The 18,234-nt window shown below is 33.1% G+C and overlaps 1 protein-coding gene across 1 annotated transcript in view; it reads left to right on the top strand.

The window, feature by feature from the left end:
• The window catches only part of LOC111700760 (uncharacterized), an 84,912-nt gene that overhangs the window by 42,499 nt on the left and 24,179 nt on the right, over positions 1 to 18,234 (top strand). The window contains exons 11-20 of the mRNA XM_023471796.1: positions 1,560 to 1,639; positions 3,591 to 3,712; positions 5,693 to 5,789; positions 6,348 to 6,443; positions 7,297 to 7,508; positions 12,100 to 12,217; positions 12,340 to 12,417; positions 13,356 to 13,679; positions 17,448 to 17,631; positions 18,035 to 18,225. Of these exons, the coding sequence (XP_023327564.1) occupies positions 1,560 to 1,639; positions 3,591 to 3,712; positions 5,693 to 5,789; positions 6,348 to 6,443; positions 7,297 to 7,508; positions 12,100 to 12,217; positions 12,340 to 12,417; positions 13,356 to 13,679; positions 17,448 to 17,631; positions 18,035 to 18,225 (1,502 nt within the window). The remainder of the gene's footprint in view (positions 1 to 1,559; positions 1,640 to 3,590; positions 3,713 to 5,692; positions 5,790 to 6,347; positions 6,444 to 7,296; positions 7,509 to 12,099; positions 12,218 to 12,339; positions 12,418 to 13,355; positions 13,680 to 17,447; positions 17,632 to 18,034; positions 18,226 to 18,234) is intronic.

Below are 18,234 nucleotides of genomic sequence, written 5' to 3'. Positions count from 1 at the left end.
ATTTTCATGTAAAACCAAAAGTACAGATATTTTTTTCGTTCAAAATGGACACCGAAAGGTTTTTGCTTTAGTGGAGGAAACATTTTTTTAGGAAATATCTTAATTATAATTTATCCCCACCCCCCTTCCTCATACATTAAATAATATAATTATAATGTATACAACCTAAAAGGTATATTACATAATATATTCCAGGGTTGTTATCTGTACTTAGAATATATATTGAGTGTGAGAAAAATATGTTTAACAATACCCCCAGTTAGTCATCCAAACATTTTAATTCTTCCTTTTATTTTACTTCTTTCTTTATCCGAATTTAAAGGGAGTGTTAACGATAGTTAAAGTGACTCTTTAACCAAAGAATGCCATGAACAACTGACAACAATACCTTTAACTTTTTGAGAAACAGTGTTGTAAAATCTCCGTAATGTTCGTGTCTGCCCACAACCTGTTTACTAGATTAGCCTCGACCACATTTAATTAAGATATCTCAAACATCGTTTCTCAGTTAAATCATTTAAACCGTTTATAACATTCTTAACACACACTGAGTTTCTTAATGTTTGAGAAAAATAGTTTTTCTTCATAAATTTTTTTTAACTCTAGCCCCCCCCCCTTCAAAATCATCTCCCCCCTTCCCTTCAACCTCCTATTTAACTGTTACAATTAAGGCGGAAGTAGCGTAAACTGTGCGTATTATGTATTACGCAGATTTATGTAGAACTAGATTTATGTTTTGTGTGATTTATCAAACACTCTTTCTCAGGGAATTATCAAATATTTGTAAACATTGTATTCACTAATCTAATATTCCCGTACATTCACAACATAGACATTGTATTCACTAATCTAATATTCCCGTACATTCACAACATAGACATTGTATTCACTAATCTAATATTCCCGTACATTCACAACATAGACATTGTATTCACTAATCTAATATTCCCGCACATTTACAACATAGACATTGTATTCACTAATTTTATATTCCCGTACATTTACAACGTAGACATTATATGCACTAATCTAATATTCCCGTACATTTACAACATATACGTTGTATTCACTAATTTAATATTCCCGTACATTCACAACATTAAAAAAAGAATTTTTTTCTTCAAAAGAATTGAGTCTTGGCTACCAACTCTTGAGTTTGTTATCACTATATCTTTGCAAACCTTTGCCTTAAACCTTTGATATTTCAAATTATGAATTATGATGGATCAATTAATTTAAGTTTGAAGTATGAAAGGTTTAAACCACCAGATTTCTAAGATTAGGGGGTTAAAAAATTTGAGTTTGCGGCAATGACTCATTTCCTTTTCCAAGTAAATTAAATTTTGCTTGATCCAGAGGTTAAACACAAAACTCAGTCCTCAAGTCTTTTCAGACTATTTATTAAAAGGGTGTTCAACCCCGGTGGTGGTCCTGATACAAACTATTGGCTAAGCAGCATTCACTAGTCTCTAGTTACTAATCACGAATCACTAGTCACAAGTCACTACTTACTAGTCAATAGTTTAAAGTCACTATTCACTACTCTATATATCCTCCAGGTGTTGAGTCTAGTGCACAGTGGAAGGATTATATTCTTCCTGTTCAAGAACTTTTAGTTCGTCCCGCTCCTGTTCAAGAGGTAGAACTATTTTAATCTTATCATGCTGTTTTTGTTTTTAATGCTTTCTTTCTGTGTTGTTTTCTTGTATGTTACATTTTTTATTTCATTTTGTCTGTATGGTCTCTGAATGCTATTTAGTGTATATTCCATGCTGTATGTATGTTGTTTGTATACCATTTTATCTGTATGCCATGCATTCCATGTTGTCTGTATGCATTGTTTTCTGTGTACCATGTTTTCTGTATACCATGTTTTCTGTATACCATGTTTTCTGTATACCATTTTTTCGGTATACCATGTTTTCTGTATGCCATGTTTTCTGTATGCCATGTTTTCTGTATGCCATGTTTTTTCTGTATACCATGTTTTCTGTATGCCAATGTTTTCTGTATGCTGTTGGCTTTATTTCATGATGTCTTTATGCTATTATGTCTGTATTCCATGTTGTCTGTATTCCATGTTGTCTGTAATTCATGTTGTCTGTAAGTCATGTTGTCTGTAAGTCATGTTGTCTGTTGTCTGTAAGTCATGTTGTCTGTAAGTCATGTTGTCTGTAAGTCATGTTGTCTGTAATTCATGATGTCTGTAAGTCATGTTGTCTGTAAGTCATGATGTCTGTATTCCATGTTGTCTGTATGCCATGTTGTCTTTAAGTCATGTTGTCTGTAATTCATGTTGACTGTATTCCATGTTGTCTGTAATTCATGTTGACTGTATTCCATGTTGTCTGTATGTTGTCTGTATTCCATGTTGTTTGTATTCCATGTTGTCTGTAATTCATGTTGACTGTATTCCATGTTGTCTGTAATTCATGTTGACTGTATTCCATGTTGTCTGTATTCCATGTTGTCTGTATTCCATGTTGTCTGTATTCCATGTTGTTTGTATTTCATGTTGTTTGTATTTCATGTTGTTTGTATTCCATGTTGTCTGTAAGTCATGTTGTCTATAAGTCATGTTGTCTGTAAGTCATGTTGTCTGTAAGTCATGTTGTCTGTAAACTATGTTGTCTGTATGCCTTGTTGTCTGTATTCCATGTTGTCTGTATGCCGTTGTCTGTAGTTGGCTGCATTTCATGTTTTCTACATGCATATATGTTGTCTACAGGTCATGTTGGTTTATGGTATACATTGATATGTTGTCTGTATGCATGTATGCTGTTTACAGGAACGTCATGTTGGTTTATTGTATACCATGGTATGTTGCCTGTTTACCGTTTTGGTATGTAATGTTTTTGTAGGCCATTTTATCTTCAATTAATTTTTGTACATGTAAATATAGATATAAATATAAAGTTGTCTGTGTGTCATGTTTTTTCTGTGTTATAGATTGTTTTATTCCATGTTCTGTGTATGTTATATTAATGTTTAGTTTAGATAATTTTTAGACAAATGTCAAACCAAAAAACTAACAAACAACGTAAAAAAACTAAACTTTTAGTACCTTTGAAACGCATAGAAAATAAAAAAAGTAACAGACCATTTAAAAAAACCTGTGAAAACCTACTTTACTTGTGCGTAGAGTTGTATTGTTTTGTTTTTTGTCATGTTGTCTTTGTTGTCTGTATGTAATGTTGTTTGTTTGCCATGATGTCTTTGTTGTGTTGTTTGTTTGCCATGTTGTCTCTATCACGCATGTTTTCTGTAAGTCATACATTCATATCTACATTTCATATGTCGTTCTTTTCTCATATGCTAAGGAATTGAGTTTTTGTCACAAACTCTGATTTTCTTATCCCTATATCTTTGCATTTCAATGTCGGAGACCTTAGATATTTCAAGCTATGAATCATTTTAGATCAAATAATGATAGTTTGAAATATCAAAGGTAAACATCATCAGGTTGAAAAGATATAGTGATTGTAAAATCATAATTTGTGGCAAAAACTCAGTTCCTTTGTGTATAATGTTAAGTTGTGTATTTATTTAAATTTCTAAAGGTAACAGTGTCTGATATGTATATTGCTCAGGTTTGTATCTCTGACCGGAATATCAAGACATTTGACTCCGTGTTCTATTCACATAGAGAGGAGGGAACCTTTACTCTGTATAGACATTCAACCCTAGAGCAGGAAGTTCAGGTTTATTACAGGTAATACTAAATACAACCTTCTTTCTTGGTATTTTAATAGTATTTTTTTCTATATTATAATTTTCTTCTTCCTAACCAACATGAACTAAAGCCACCCTTCTCTTTCCATCCTTCCTCTCCCTAACCTTCTCCTATCGTTTTCCTTTTTCAGTCCCTTCTATACCCACCTTCCTCTCCTTAACCTTTTCTTGTCGTTTTCCTCTTTCAGTCCCTTCTCTTTCCACCTTCCTCTCCTTAACCTTCTCCTGTCGTTTTCCTTTTTCAGTCCCTTCTATTTCCTCCTTCCTCTTCCTAACCTTCTCCTGTCGTTTTCCTTTTTCAGTCCCTTCTATTTCCATCTTCCTTTCCTTAACCTTCTCCTGCCGTTTTCCTCTTTCCGTCCCTTCTCTTTCCACCTTCCTCTCCTTAACCTTCTCCTGTCGTTTTCCTCTTTCAGTCCCTTCTATTTCCTCCTTCCTCTGCCTAACCTTCTCCTGCCGTTTTTCTCTTTCAGTCCCTACTATTTCCCAATTCCTTCTTCCCCCTCCGTCTTCCTTGTTCATTCCTTCCCTCCCTCCAACCCTCTTCCATCTCTTCCTTTTACTCTTCTCTCTTCTCAATTCCTATTTACCCTTCTTTAATCATTTTTTTTCTATTTCTATTTCCTTTATCTTTGCAACATGATGGTTTAAGCCTTCATTATTTCAAATTCAGATACTTAATTCTGACGGAATTCAAAGTTCGAAATACCTAAGGTCTACAACATTGGGTTACGGAGATATAGGGATTAAGAAATCAGAGTTTGTGACAAAGACTCGTTTCCTATCATAAGTTTTCCTAAACTCACATCTATATCTGTTTGATTTGTATATATATATATATATATATATATATATATATATATATATATTTATATATATATATATATACATTTTGTATATGACACATTATGCAATCCATCAGGGATATTTAATTGTATTCTGTGTGATATTTAATAAACATGAAACATGATAATTATTTAATCACAAGTACATTATTTTTGAATAATTATAAAAAATAAAACAATAAATTCATTTATCTAAAAATATTAATTATTAAGCTAACTGTAAATTAACCATATCAAGATTACCATGGTTACATGAACACAATAAAATACATTAAAAATCCAACCAATTGATTTAAATATTCACTAAACTCGATCCTCAGGTTTCGTGTTAGCTCGGAGTAAGACAGAAGTATGCTTCTAAACCTTTGACCATGTTCAGGGAACTGAGAAAAAATATCAGTCCTTCAACCCNCCCCCCCCCACATTAATACCATTCAACCCAATCAATATAAAAAAATGGAATATAAATTTGAAAAATGAGGTTTGGAAGTGCTAATTATTTTTTTGTTCTATTTGTCTTGGATTTTTGGTTGGATTTGTCTAAAGGTGTTTTGTATGCAGAGTGTAGAGTAGAGTTGAGTTTATCCAAAACTATCCTATTCTCAACCTTTATATCTTTACCAGCCGATTTGCAAACCCAGCAGGGACTTAGGGGGGTACTTAGGGGCTTAACGGGTTCGAGGGGATTAGGGACTAAGGGGGTTCAGATGTTTTCAGGGGCCTAGGAAGTTCAGGAATCCTAAAAATTTAAAGGCTTTTAGAGATTTTAGATGAACAAGTCAAAGTTTTTTGGATTTTTGGGTTCTCAGGGACCTTCGGTAATTAGAGCAAGCTCCTGAGGTTCCCTGGGGCACAAGGGATACCCAGGGTAATATGGATTCCATATACGGATATTGATGGGCAGGTCAAGGTATTCATTGGTATACGAGAAACTGAGGGAGGATCCAATATATGTTTTTTAATATTTACAAACTTGTCTTTTCTAATATAGATTTACAGATCTTTTATGTACACTAAACTGTACATTTACATGAACAATTCAGTAATTTTAAATTTCAAATTAAACTTGCTTTGTACATGACGTACAGCGTGTACATAACTTGCAATATTTGCAGGAGGTGTAACCTACGTAAGCTGTGCCACTGTGCTGTGAGTATACGAAATGAAGATATCATTGTTACCCTTGATATTTGCACCCGGGGATATCTGCAGGTACACGTAATCAGTTAATTAGTCAATCAATCAATCAATTAGAAACTATATCAATAAATCAATTAGAAACTTTATCAATAAATCAATTAGAAACTTTATCAATAAATCAATTAGAAACTTTATTAATAAATCAATTAGAAAAAGGAAATCCATGAAGATATAAACAATGTTGGGCTAATGAAGGTTAAATCAAAGATGAAGGGACGAAAGGATGAAGGATGAAAGCATTAAAGGATAAAAAGATGAAGGGATGAAGGATGAAAGAACTAAAGAATGAAAGAATGAAAGTTTTCATTAATGAAATGATGAAAGGATGAAAGATTGAAAGGATGAAAGGATTAAAGATTGAAAGGGTGAAAGGATGAAAGGATAAAATGATGAAGGAATGACAGGATGAAAGAACTGAATAATAAAAAGATGAAAGGATTAATAGATGAAAGGATGAAAGGTTGAAAGGATGAAAAGATGAAAGAAGAAATGAATGAAAGGATGAGAGAATAAGAAGGGACAAGATAAACAATAAACTAGAAGGATGAATTAATATGATATTATCTCTAGGTGTGGGGTTTAACTAGGAGCGGAGAAATTCTTCCTGAGGATGAGATTCCTCAGTATTTTGATATACTCAGTATCAATGATGGAAGATCTTATGAGGTAACATAGATTTTTAGCTAATCAATTTATACTTTTTTCTTTCTGATCAATAAAGACAAAGATATTTTGTTATCGGATTAATATAAACCTAAATATCTAGTTATCTGATCAATATTGACCTATATATTAAGCTTTGTGATCAACTATAGACCTAAATATTGAGTATTCTGATGAATATTGACCTAGATATTAAGCTTTGTGATCAACTATAGACCTAAATATTGAGTATTCTGATGAATATTGACCTAGATATTAAGCTTTGTGATCAATATTGATCTAGATATTAAGTTTTTGATCAATATAGACCTAAATATTAAGTTTTCTGATCAATTATAGACATAAATATTAAAGTTTTTGATCAATATAGACCTTAATATATTGTTACCTGATCAATTATAGACATAAATTTTAAAGTTTTTGATCAATATAGACCTTAATATATTGTTACCAGACTTGTACTCTATGCAATACACAACATTTAACTTTAATATCTAAACTATATTTTATGAAAAAATATCCTATGTAATCAATTAATATACAAATACTTGCATGTATAAGTTTTTCTTAGTTTATTTATATTCTTAAGTACCACCGCAACAATGAGTTTTGATTTAATTTGATTATATTATCTATGTAATCTGAAGTGAAACTAGTTGTTAAACCCTGTTATTGGATCAAATTATTCAGAACCAATTAGATCATGTGTAAATGTTGCTCAAAACATATCCTAAAACTTATTATTCAATCAAAAAAGAGATTTACATTCTCAAATTGTATGTTTTCAGTATTCAATGGTGTCCATTACATGCACCCTGTTCTGAAATCTTGTTTTTATCAATCCATTCTTTTTCAGGTTGTTTTTCCGAGCGGAACCTATGTTGCTCTGGGTCCTTATCTGAGCTATATCAAGGTGTTTGCGTCTCCATCAGATCTAGGATATACAGAGGGGTTGTGTGGTACTCTAGACAGAGACCGGAGCAATGAGTTCTTAAACCTTGAAGGAGAGCAGTCCTGTACTCTCAACCTTGATGAGGACGAATGTGAAGATTTCTCAAAAAGTTGGATGTAAGTTTTTTCCTCTTTAAATCTTCTATTTGAAAAAAAATCTTATTTATAGCAAATTATGAAAGAGATCCCTTTCTCTGATTTCATTATTCATATATTCAGAGAAAATATTCATGGTGAAGAAAGAAATGTAGTTTAACCACAGGGTGTCCCAATAAACATGACAATTAAGTGACGACTTTTATATCGCCTTCAATCCATGCAGCATTTTTTCATGACCACAATTATTGCAGTATTCCAATTAAAACATGTTATATCAAAAGCGCCTGGTCTTGAGATTTTCGAAATGTGGTCTACCATTTTTGTATTTTCAAAATTTAAATTGAGTTTTTGCCACAAACTCAATTTTTAGTATCCCGACAACTTTACAACCTAATTGTGTAAACTTTGATATTTCAAACTTAGATTATTTGATCTATCATAACTAATAGATTGAAATATCTACATAGGTCTACGACATTTAGTTGCAGAGATTATAGATCTATAAAACGTTTTATATGTCTCAAATGAATCCTAGAAAATTTCTCTACAATACTGCAATCTCAGTTTAACCACCATACATTGCCGGTCACTCCCTTTAATACCAATTATCTTCGTCAACTTTTAAGACACAAGAAAGGTAGACCACTTCATGAAAAGCTCTTAAAACGCACAGCCTTGTTGCTATACACTCTTTGCCGTATATTAACTTTCAGAAATAAAAGACGATTTTCTCTCAATTTCCATGTTTATTGGGACACCCTGTATTAATAAGTTAAATATGTTTGTATGAGGGAGGTAACCAATTAGTTAATATTTTCTGCCTGTAAATCTATAAATTGAATATAAGTGTGTAAAGTATAGAATATAGGCCTATAAAGCATAAACCTGCTGCTCAAACAGAAGGTTATAAATATAATTATATATTGCAGCAGCTACTGCACAAACTATTTTAGAATATTATTCGGTTTAAACCTGTTTTCTGCATTAAAATCAAATTCATGGTCTATACTAATTAAAACAAATCATTTTATAGCTAGGTTTCCTGGTTTTCCGGTTTCTTAGTTTCCAGTTTCCTACTTTTCTTTTTGTTTGTTAATTTTATTAGTTTATTTGTTTCCTAGTTTTAGTTTTATAGTTTCTTAGTTTCTCAGTATACTCGTTTTTGAGTTCCCTATTTCTTCTTTCTTTAGTTTCCCTGATTTCTAGTTTCTAGTTTCGTATGCTTATAGTTTCTTAGTTTCCTAGTTCTCTGGTTTTAGTTTCTTAGTTTCCTAGTTTCTTAGTTTCCCAGTTTCTTAGTTTCATAGTTTCTTAGTTTCCTAGTTTCTTAGTTTCTTACTTTCTTAGTTTCCTAGTTTCTTAGTTTTCTAGTTTCTTAGCTTCCTAGTTTCTTAGTTTCCTAGTTTCTTAGTTTTCTAGTTTCTTAAATTCACAGTTTCCGAGTTTCCTATTTTCTATTTCTGTAGTTTTTTAGTTTCCTAGTTTTTTTTAGTTTCCTAGTTTCTTAGTTTCCTAGTCTCTAAGTTTCCTAGTTTATTAGTTACTTAGTTTTCTAGTTTCTTAGTTTTCTAGTTTTCTAGTTTCTTAGTTTCCTAGTTTACTTGTTAGTTTACTAGTTTCTTAGTTTCTTAGTTTCCTAGTTTACTAGTTTCTTAGTTTCTTAGTTTCCTAGTTTCTTAGTTTCCTAGTTTCTTAGTTTCCTAGTTTCCTAGTTTACTTGTTAGTTTACTAGTTTCTTAGTTTCTTAGTTTCCTAGTTTCCTCGTTTACGTGTTAGTTTACTAGTTTCTTAGTTTCTTTGTTTTCTAGTTTCCTAGTTTCTTAGTCTCTTAGTTTCCTAGTTTCCTAGTTTCCTAGTTTCCTAGTTTCCTAGTTTTTAGTTTTTTAGTTTTTTAAGTTTCCTTGTTTCCTAGTTTCCTAGTTTTCTAGTTTCCCAGTTTCTTAGTTTCTTAGTTTCTTAGTCTCCTAGTATCCTAGTTTCCTAGTTTTCTAGTTTCCTAGTTACCTAGTTTTCTAGTTTTCTAAATTCTTGTATTCTAGTTTTCTTGTTCCGTATATTTTTGATTTGCTAGCTTCTTAGTTTTCTAATTTTCTAATATCTACAGAAGTGCATCTAATTTTAACCCTTTTCATTATTTGCACAAGGAAAAAGATTTTATTGAAAAACCTCGTTAATTCGTTTACCTTAAATTATGCAATACAGAAGCTAGTGCTGATTAGTCTCGTTTCATGCTTAGCTCTGCCCCACCCTCTCCTAGTTTTCATGGTTACAATTTACACACCCCCACACATCATTAGTCTCACTCCTCCATATCATTAGACAATCCCCCCCCTCTCATCCCCTCCTCCCTCCCCCCTTTTCTCTCGATATCAATTTCTCTTTTTATTCTAATTAATTGTCCAGTTTGAAGGGGTTTGTACACTGAACACTGTCTGAACTCAATAGATAAGTTTACTACAGAACTTTTATTTATTTTAGCGGATTAGTCTGCTGACAACAGGCTGATCTGTTGACATCGGACGGTTATGCTGACAGAGACTTTTCTGTTGACAGCAGACTATTCTGTTGAAGGCAGACTGTTCTGTTGACCGCAGATTGTTCTGTTGAAGGCAGACTGTTCTGTTGACCGCAGATTGTTCTGTTGACAGCAAACTGTGCTGCTGACAGCAGACTATTCTGTTGACAGCTGACTGTGCTGCTGACAGCAGACTATTCTGTTGACAGCTGACTGTTCTGCTGACAGCAGACTTGTCTGTTGACAGCAGACTTGTCTGCTAACAGCAGACTCAGACTGTGATATTAAAAGCAGACTGTGCTATTAAAAGTAGACTGTTCTGTTGACAGCAGACTGTGTTGTTGAAAGCAGACTATTCTAATAATGAATGAATGGATTCCTGGTTAATTAATGAATAAATGTATACTGGGTTAATTAATGAATAAATGTATACTGGGTTAATTAATGAATAAATGTATACTGGGTTAATTGATAAATAAATGGATGCTAGGCTGAATGTTGGATGAATGGATACCTGAATAATTAATGAATGAATGAATGCCTGGTTAATTGAATGAATAGATAACTGGACAGTTGAAGGATGAATGAATAGATAGATAAATAATTGAAGAATACCTGGTTAATAGATGAATGAATGAATGCCTAGTTAATTGATGAATGAATACTGATTGACTGAATCCGATTACAACAATTACAAAACATGAATTAATGCAATTTAAAATCAAATTGCAATCAGATTTTTTCCGCCCGAACCTAGTTTTTGCAATAGTGTGCAAATTGATGGAATAGTTTGGAGAGAATTGTGAAGTTATCTTCATTTTTATTCAAGACAGAAATTCATGGTGATCCACTTAATTTTTAAAGCTTTTTTTAAAACAGCGGCCTTGAGTTATTTTACTTAGTGAAAAATTCCAAAAATAAGACACAACACTGCCCATGAAACCCGATAAACAACTAGCTCAAGTGCCCGGCATTGCCCGTGGAATCTTAGAAACATTAAAAAAATGTCAAATTTAAAAAAAAAATGTCGATTTTTTTAGCCTATGTTACCCCCAGAATACCGGTACCCATGGGTTTCCTCAAACAAGTTCAGCCCATTCGGTCCAGCCGCAGCCGTTTGGCCAGCTATAGCTATCATAGACATACACATATAAATATATATATATATGATCGAAGAGCTTTATTATATAGATTGAGTAGAACAATAGATTGGAATAAAACAAATCTTGGTAGTTTCCCTCCTCGTCTTTTCTCTTAAAATGTTCCTCCTCGATTATTAAATATCTTTATTTATATACATGATAAAAACGGTATATAAGAACTATGCTGCCTATCCGTTTTCAAGTTTAATTCCTCATGCTAAATATAGGAATTAAGTCGTCATAACCCATTTAAATTTGTATAATTTTAGCATAATCATGAGCCCCTAAATGGTCTTTGTCCAGAATTGACCCATTACAATGTTAATTGCTCTGTTTTGTTGGTTTCTGGATGATTTATAGCTGGTGGAGATTACAAGGTCCTATTCAGGGTCAGAAAACGACAAAACTATATATTTCCATCAAGTTTTATATAATCTGAATAAAAATGCAAAAAAAATGTTTTGGTTCGCTGATTTGATTTGATTTATTTACAGAAACCTTTTTTATATAAATATCTAAATACGTACTTGAAGTGAATTAAAGGATTTTCGAAAATTCCCTAGAAACATTCACGTGTACATAGCTTAATAGGAAAATTTAGGAACCTTTGCATCTTTCATTGTTTCTTTTTTCGTGCAAACATATTTTAATTTTAGTTTTCTAAAATTAGTATTTAGTTTAAACTTTTCCAGTTTTCACAAACCTTATTGTTCTTAAACAGAATCAAAAAATTTTGTAATTTATTATAAAGTCTTTAGATATGGACATCAAAACATAGCCGGTTAAAACGTTGAACCTAAATAAATCCATTTTTCAAACTCTATTTTGTTGAAAAATAGGTTTCTCTCAAGATTAATGTAGTGGACTAGTTTAAACATGTTTTCAAGTGGTTTCTCTCAAGATTAATGTAGTGGACTAGTTTAAACATGTTTTCAAGTGGTTTCATTTTCAGGGTGGAACCAAGTCAAACCTTGTTTTCCGGCTTCTTCAGAGACCTGGAGATAAACCAAACCGAATCCAATATCTCCAGTACAAGAACCGAGTATCAGTGTGCATGCAGGCTAACTCAGGTATGATAAGGATACTAAAATACGTTTCTATTTTATGATATTTTTTGTGTTCATAAGAATAAAATCATATTTTGAACAACAATAAACAAAACTATATTAAAATACAACCTTAATATTTTAAGGAAAATGAAGAAAAGGTTTCGAAACTGAACGAGATTCCTACAAGTCAGTTTCAGACTTCTAGAGATCTAGATCTCCAGGTATAGTTTTCAGTACACTAGTATTCATGTATAGTTTCAGTACACTAGTATTCATGGATAGTTTTCAGTACACTAGTATCCATGTATTGTTTTCAGTACAAAAGTATCCATGGATATTTTTCAGTACAGTAGTATCTATGTATAGTTTTGTACACTAGTATCCATGTAAGTTTTCAGTACATTAGTATCCATGTATAGTTTCAGTACACTAGTATCCATGTATAGCTTCAGTGCACTAGTATCTATGCATAGTTTTCAGTACACTAGTATCCATGTATAGTTTCAGTGCACTAGTATCCATGTATTGTTTCAGTACACTAGTATTCATGTATAGTTTTAGTACACTAGTATCCGTGTATAGTTTCAGTACACTAGTATCCATGGATAGTTTTCAGTACACTAGTATCTATGGATAGTTTTCAGTACACTAGTATCCATGGATAGTTTTCAGTACACTAGTATCCATGAATAGTTTTTAGAACACTAGTATCCAAGTATAGTTTCAGTACACTAGTATCCATGTATAGTTTTTAGAACACTAGTATCCAAGTATAGTTTTAGTACACTAGTATCCATGTATAGTTTTTTGAAAACTAGTATCCAAGTATAGTTTTAGTACAACATTATACTTGCACAGTTTATAGTATACTAGTATCCAAGTATAGATATCAACAAAAAATATCAAGGTATAGTTTTAAATGCATAAGTTCTCAGATTCCAGGTAAAGTTTTCAGTACATGACTATTAAGTTTAGTTTTAAGAAGTATCCAGGTAAAGTTTTCACTACATGACTATTAAGTTTAGTTTTAAGAAGTATCCAAGTATAGTTTTCAACAGTTTTTACTACAGTTTCAGCACTAAGCAATACTCTGGTACAGAGCCAGTTTTTGGTTTACAATATTCGGATACAGAATTTTTAATTATTATTTTTCTTTTAGGGAGAGCTCACTTGTAGCTCTGAAAGATGTTTTGACCAGAGATCTTTCTCCGTCCTGGCCGGAATCCTGAAAACTGCTGCTAACGAAGACCTAACCCGTCCCGAGATCCGCGTTCTAGAACAAGAATCTGCTGAGAGCCAAGTAGCTACAGTTACTTTCCTGGGTGGTCCTGTAGTTCCCCGCCCACAGGATGGTTGGACCGCTGCTACAGCAGAAACCTTCTGTGCGGATTATATCCGGGCTAGCTCTGCAGTAGGACGGTGTAGTGGAGTACCTGGAGTAGATGTAGTTACAGCGGAGATAAATTGCCAGAAAGATGTTTTGGTAAGTTTTTACTGAACATAAATAATGTTTTACTTGGCATCAAGAAAATATTCTGATTGTCTTTGGTCAATTTTGAAAAAAAAGAGAATACATTTTGTAAATCCCAGTTTCTACTCTTTGATTTATAAGGTACCTCACACAACAGGTGGTAAATAGAAAAAATGAAGACGACTTCAAATCATCGTCGCTATATTCCAATATTAATGAAGACGACTTCAAATCATCGTCGCTATATTCCAATATTTTCAAGGTCTCCCTGCACTGTATATTTCCAACGTTAATGTTTGCCAATTCTCTGATTATGTGCGAATCCTAGATACTCCTATACCGTCCCTGGACCGTGATGATTAATTGAATCAAATAAAAATTAATAGATGCAACATAATTACTAATTACTAATTACGAACTGTTCCCTTCCTTCTCCCTTGATAAATCGGATAAAACTCAATAAATCTGTAGAACTATATCTAGATGATTAAATAAATTATCCCCAGGCTTTTAAACAATTATTTACACACACTCTGTCATGAAAGTGAGTTACTTGTAAGTTACGTATAAGTTAAAAGAAATCCTTAAAATTGAGAATATGTGATGAAGGGTTTTCTTGAAACGTAACTAGTGGATTTCTATAGAATTCGGAGGTAACCAGACTCCTCGGCTGAGTTGAGTTTAAAGATTCATTTTGTGTTTGCATTTTTAAGTTATTTTAAAGATAAGGTTTTTATTACATTTTCCCATAAAAAACTTTATTGTTTGTTTTTAATTGGAACGGTAAACTCTCATTATATTTCTGCAATTTGTTTTTTTATTTCTTAATAATAATAAAAAGGTTGATTAACGTTAACAATGCAAATTTTTACCCCCTATTATATTTATACAGTATTTTACAATCTATTAAATAGTTTTACAGTTACTCTGTACATTTTAACGGTGTACGGTCAGAAGTTATGTAAGGTTTAAGTGTACAATTCATAATGTACAGTTTTCAGTGTACAGCTTGTAGTTTACAGTTTGAAGTGTATCCTGTACACTGTACAGCTTTCAGTGTACAGTTAACATTGTACAGTCTGAAATTTTAAATGTACACCGCACAATTTGCAAAGCACAGCTTACACTGTATCACCATTGTACATTGTACAGTTAGTAGTGCACGGTTTAAAAAAGTTTAGTTCAGTAAGAGAAGAATAAGGGATGCAATAACGGATTCTACAGTTAACAATATAATTCCCACCTTATAATCATCTACCAGAGCTAACAATGGAACTAATATTGTTTAAATACTTAGCATTTCCTCCCCCTTCACACAATACTCATTACTTAAATACTTCACCACCCTTCAACCCTCTTCTTATATAATACCACCATTATATATCTTCCTTTCAAACCCTCCTCTAACTCTTCCTATCTTATACCATCAGTATATACTTCTCTGAACCTAATATCTTCCTTCCAACCCATCACTAACTCCTATTATCTAATACCATCAGTATATTCATCTCTAAACCTAATATCTTCCTTCCAACCCATCTCTAACTCCTATTATCTAATACATCACTTTATTCATCTCTAAACCTAATATCTTCCTTCTAACCCATCTCTAACTCTTCTTATCTAATGCCATCATTATATACTTCTCTAAACCTAATATTTTCTTTCCAACCCATCTCTAACTCTTCTTATCTAATACCATCACTATATTCATCTCTAAACCTAATATCTTCCTTCCAACCCATCTCTAACTCTTCTTATCTAATACCATCAGTATATTCATCTCTAAACCTAATATTTTCCTTCCAACCCATCTCTAACTCTTCTTATCTAATACCATCACTATATTCATCTCTAAACCTAATATCTTCCTTCCAACCCATCTCTAACTCTTCTTATCTAATACCATCATTATATACTTCTCTAAACCTAATATTTTCCTTCCAACCCATGTCTAACTCTTATTATCTAATACCATCAGTATATTCATCTCTAAACCTAATATTTTCCTTCCAACCCATCTCTAACTCTTATTATCTAATATCATCATTATATACTTCTCTAAACCTAATATTTTCCTTCCAACCCATTTCTAACTCTTCTTATCTTATACCATCAGTATATTCATCTCTGAACCTAATATCTTCCTTCCAACCCATCTCTAACTCTTCTTATCTTATACCATCAGTATATTCATCTCTGAACCTAATATCTTCCTTCTAACTCTTCTTATCTTATACCATCAGTATATTCATCTCTGAACCTAATATCTTCCTTCCAACCCATCTCTAACTCCTATTATCTAATACCATCATTATATACTTCTCTAAACCTAATATCTTCCTTCCAACCCATCTTTAACTCTTATCATCTAAGACCATCATTAATCATTATTTTCTTCTCTAAACCTAATATCTTCCTTCCAACCCATCTTTAACTCTTATTATCTAATACCATCAGTATATTCATCTCTAAACCTAATATTTTCCTTTCAAACCCTCCTCTAACTCTTCTTATCTAATACCATCATTATTTTCTTCTCTAAACCTAATATCTTCCTTCCAACCCATCTTTTACTCTTATTATCTGATACCATCAGTATATTCATCTCTAAACCTAATATTTTCCTTTTAAACCCTCCTCTAAATCTTCTTATCTAATACCATCATTATTTTCTTCTCTAAACCTAATATCTTCCTTCCAACCCATCTTTTACTCTAATTATCTAATATCATCATTATATTCATCTCTAAACCTAATATCTTCCTTCCAACTCATCTCTAACTCTTCTTATCTAATACCATCATTATATACATCTCTGAACCTAATATCTTCCTTCCAACCCATCTCTAACTCCTATTATCTAATACCATCATTATATACTTCTCTAAACCTAATATCTTCCCTCCAACCCTCCTCTAACTCTTCTTATCTAATACCATCATTATATACTTCTCTAAACCTAATATCTTCCTTTCAAACCCTCCTGTAACTCTTATTATCTTATACCATCATTATATTCATCTCTAAACCTAATATCTTCCTTCTAACCCTCCTCTAACTCTTCCAATCTTATACCATCACTATATTCATCTCTAAACCTAATACCTTCCTTCCAACCCTCCTCTAACTCTTCTAATCTTATACCATCAGTATATATACTTCTCTGAACCTAATATCTTCCTTCCAACCCATCTCTAAATCTTATTATCTAATACCATCTGTATACTTCTCTAAACCTAATATCTTCTTTCCAACCCTCCTGTAACTCTTATTATCTAAAACCCTCCTCTAACCTAAACTTCTCCATCTTAATCTTTACTTTTCCCAACCTCCCTTTACTACGCCCTGCTTACTTCTCCTTTAAAAATTCCCTTTAACCATGCAAACTACCCCCCCCNCCCCCTAATTTCTGATGAAATCTATTCCGACACTGAACCCTGTTCTCTCATTACAAGAATGCAGGAAAGTATGTCTCGGTATTTCTTCTAATTATATTCTAGGTCTAATTATTCCCTTGTCTCGGGATCTATTTATCGTTCTATCTTGGTTTTCATCTCTACACTTTAATTAGACTCAGATCTTAGAGATCTTAATTATAAATTCCATAATTCTTAATTATCCCCCGAAAAATATTTTATTTAGATGTTTTCACCGGGAGAAATTTCATTTTTTTATCCCCATTTAAAACATGGAAACCCTGGAACAAAAAGGGATGATTTGGGATTTCAAACGTTTTTTATGTTAATTGTACAAGTCTAATATTTATAAACATTGCAGTACACTGGAGACTCTAGATATGCTCTGCTCCACCTGGACAGGATCAAGGAGGACTGCAGGGACTCCGTCACCAGGAACACCTCGTTGTGGGAGGTTGGGAACTCCAGACACCCCGCCCCTCCTCCTGATATAGTTGACACACTTTGTATCAACGACTGTAGTAATCACGGGCAGTGTAGTTCAGGTTGGTAAACTTTTATTGTGGGCAAGAGGGTAAAAGGTGGAGTTGATAGGGATGGGAACATGGTGAGATAGAGTATGTATTGGCCCATGGAAGAAAGAGTACGGGTTGGCTCATGAAGGTAAAGAGTAGGGGTTGACCGAGTTGACCAAGGGGGTAATGAGTGGGGGTTGACCAAGGGGGTTAAAAAGTAGGGGTGGATCCATGGATGGAAAGAGTAGGGGTGGATCCTTTGAGGGAAAAAGCGGGGGGTTTGTCCATGGATGGAAAAAGCAGGGGGTTAGTCCATGGATGGAAAGAGTAGTGGTATATTGACGAAAAGAGTAGGGGTTGCAAAAGGTTAGCAATGTGAATATATCGGTTTTTAAATCATTTTATCAAAATCTTTATGTTTTGTTTGTTCCAGGTGTATGTCTTTGTGCTGAGGGTTGGACAGGCGCAGATTGTACAATAGATCTCCGCACTGGACCCAGAGTAGGAGCTCTAGGAAACAACGGACTCTGTGATGTTAGAACCCGTCCCTGCAGGAACCTCATTATACTCGGAGATAACTTTGCAAACCGACCTGATCTATCCTGTACATTCGAGGTTTTCAAGGTAAATATC

Source organism: Eurytemora carolleeae, unplaced genomic scaffold, assembly GCF_000591075.1.
Source record: "Eurytemora carolleeae unplaced genomic scaffold, Eaff_2.0 scaffold243, whole genome shotgun sequence".
Lineage (NCBI taxonomy): Eukaryota > Metazoa > Arthropoda > Copepoda > Calanoida > Temoridae > Eurytemora > Eurytemora carolleeae.
This window is presented reverse-complemented; position numbering and strand designations above follow the sequence as displayed.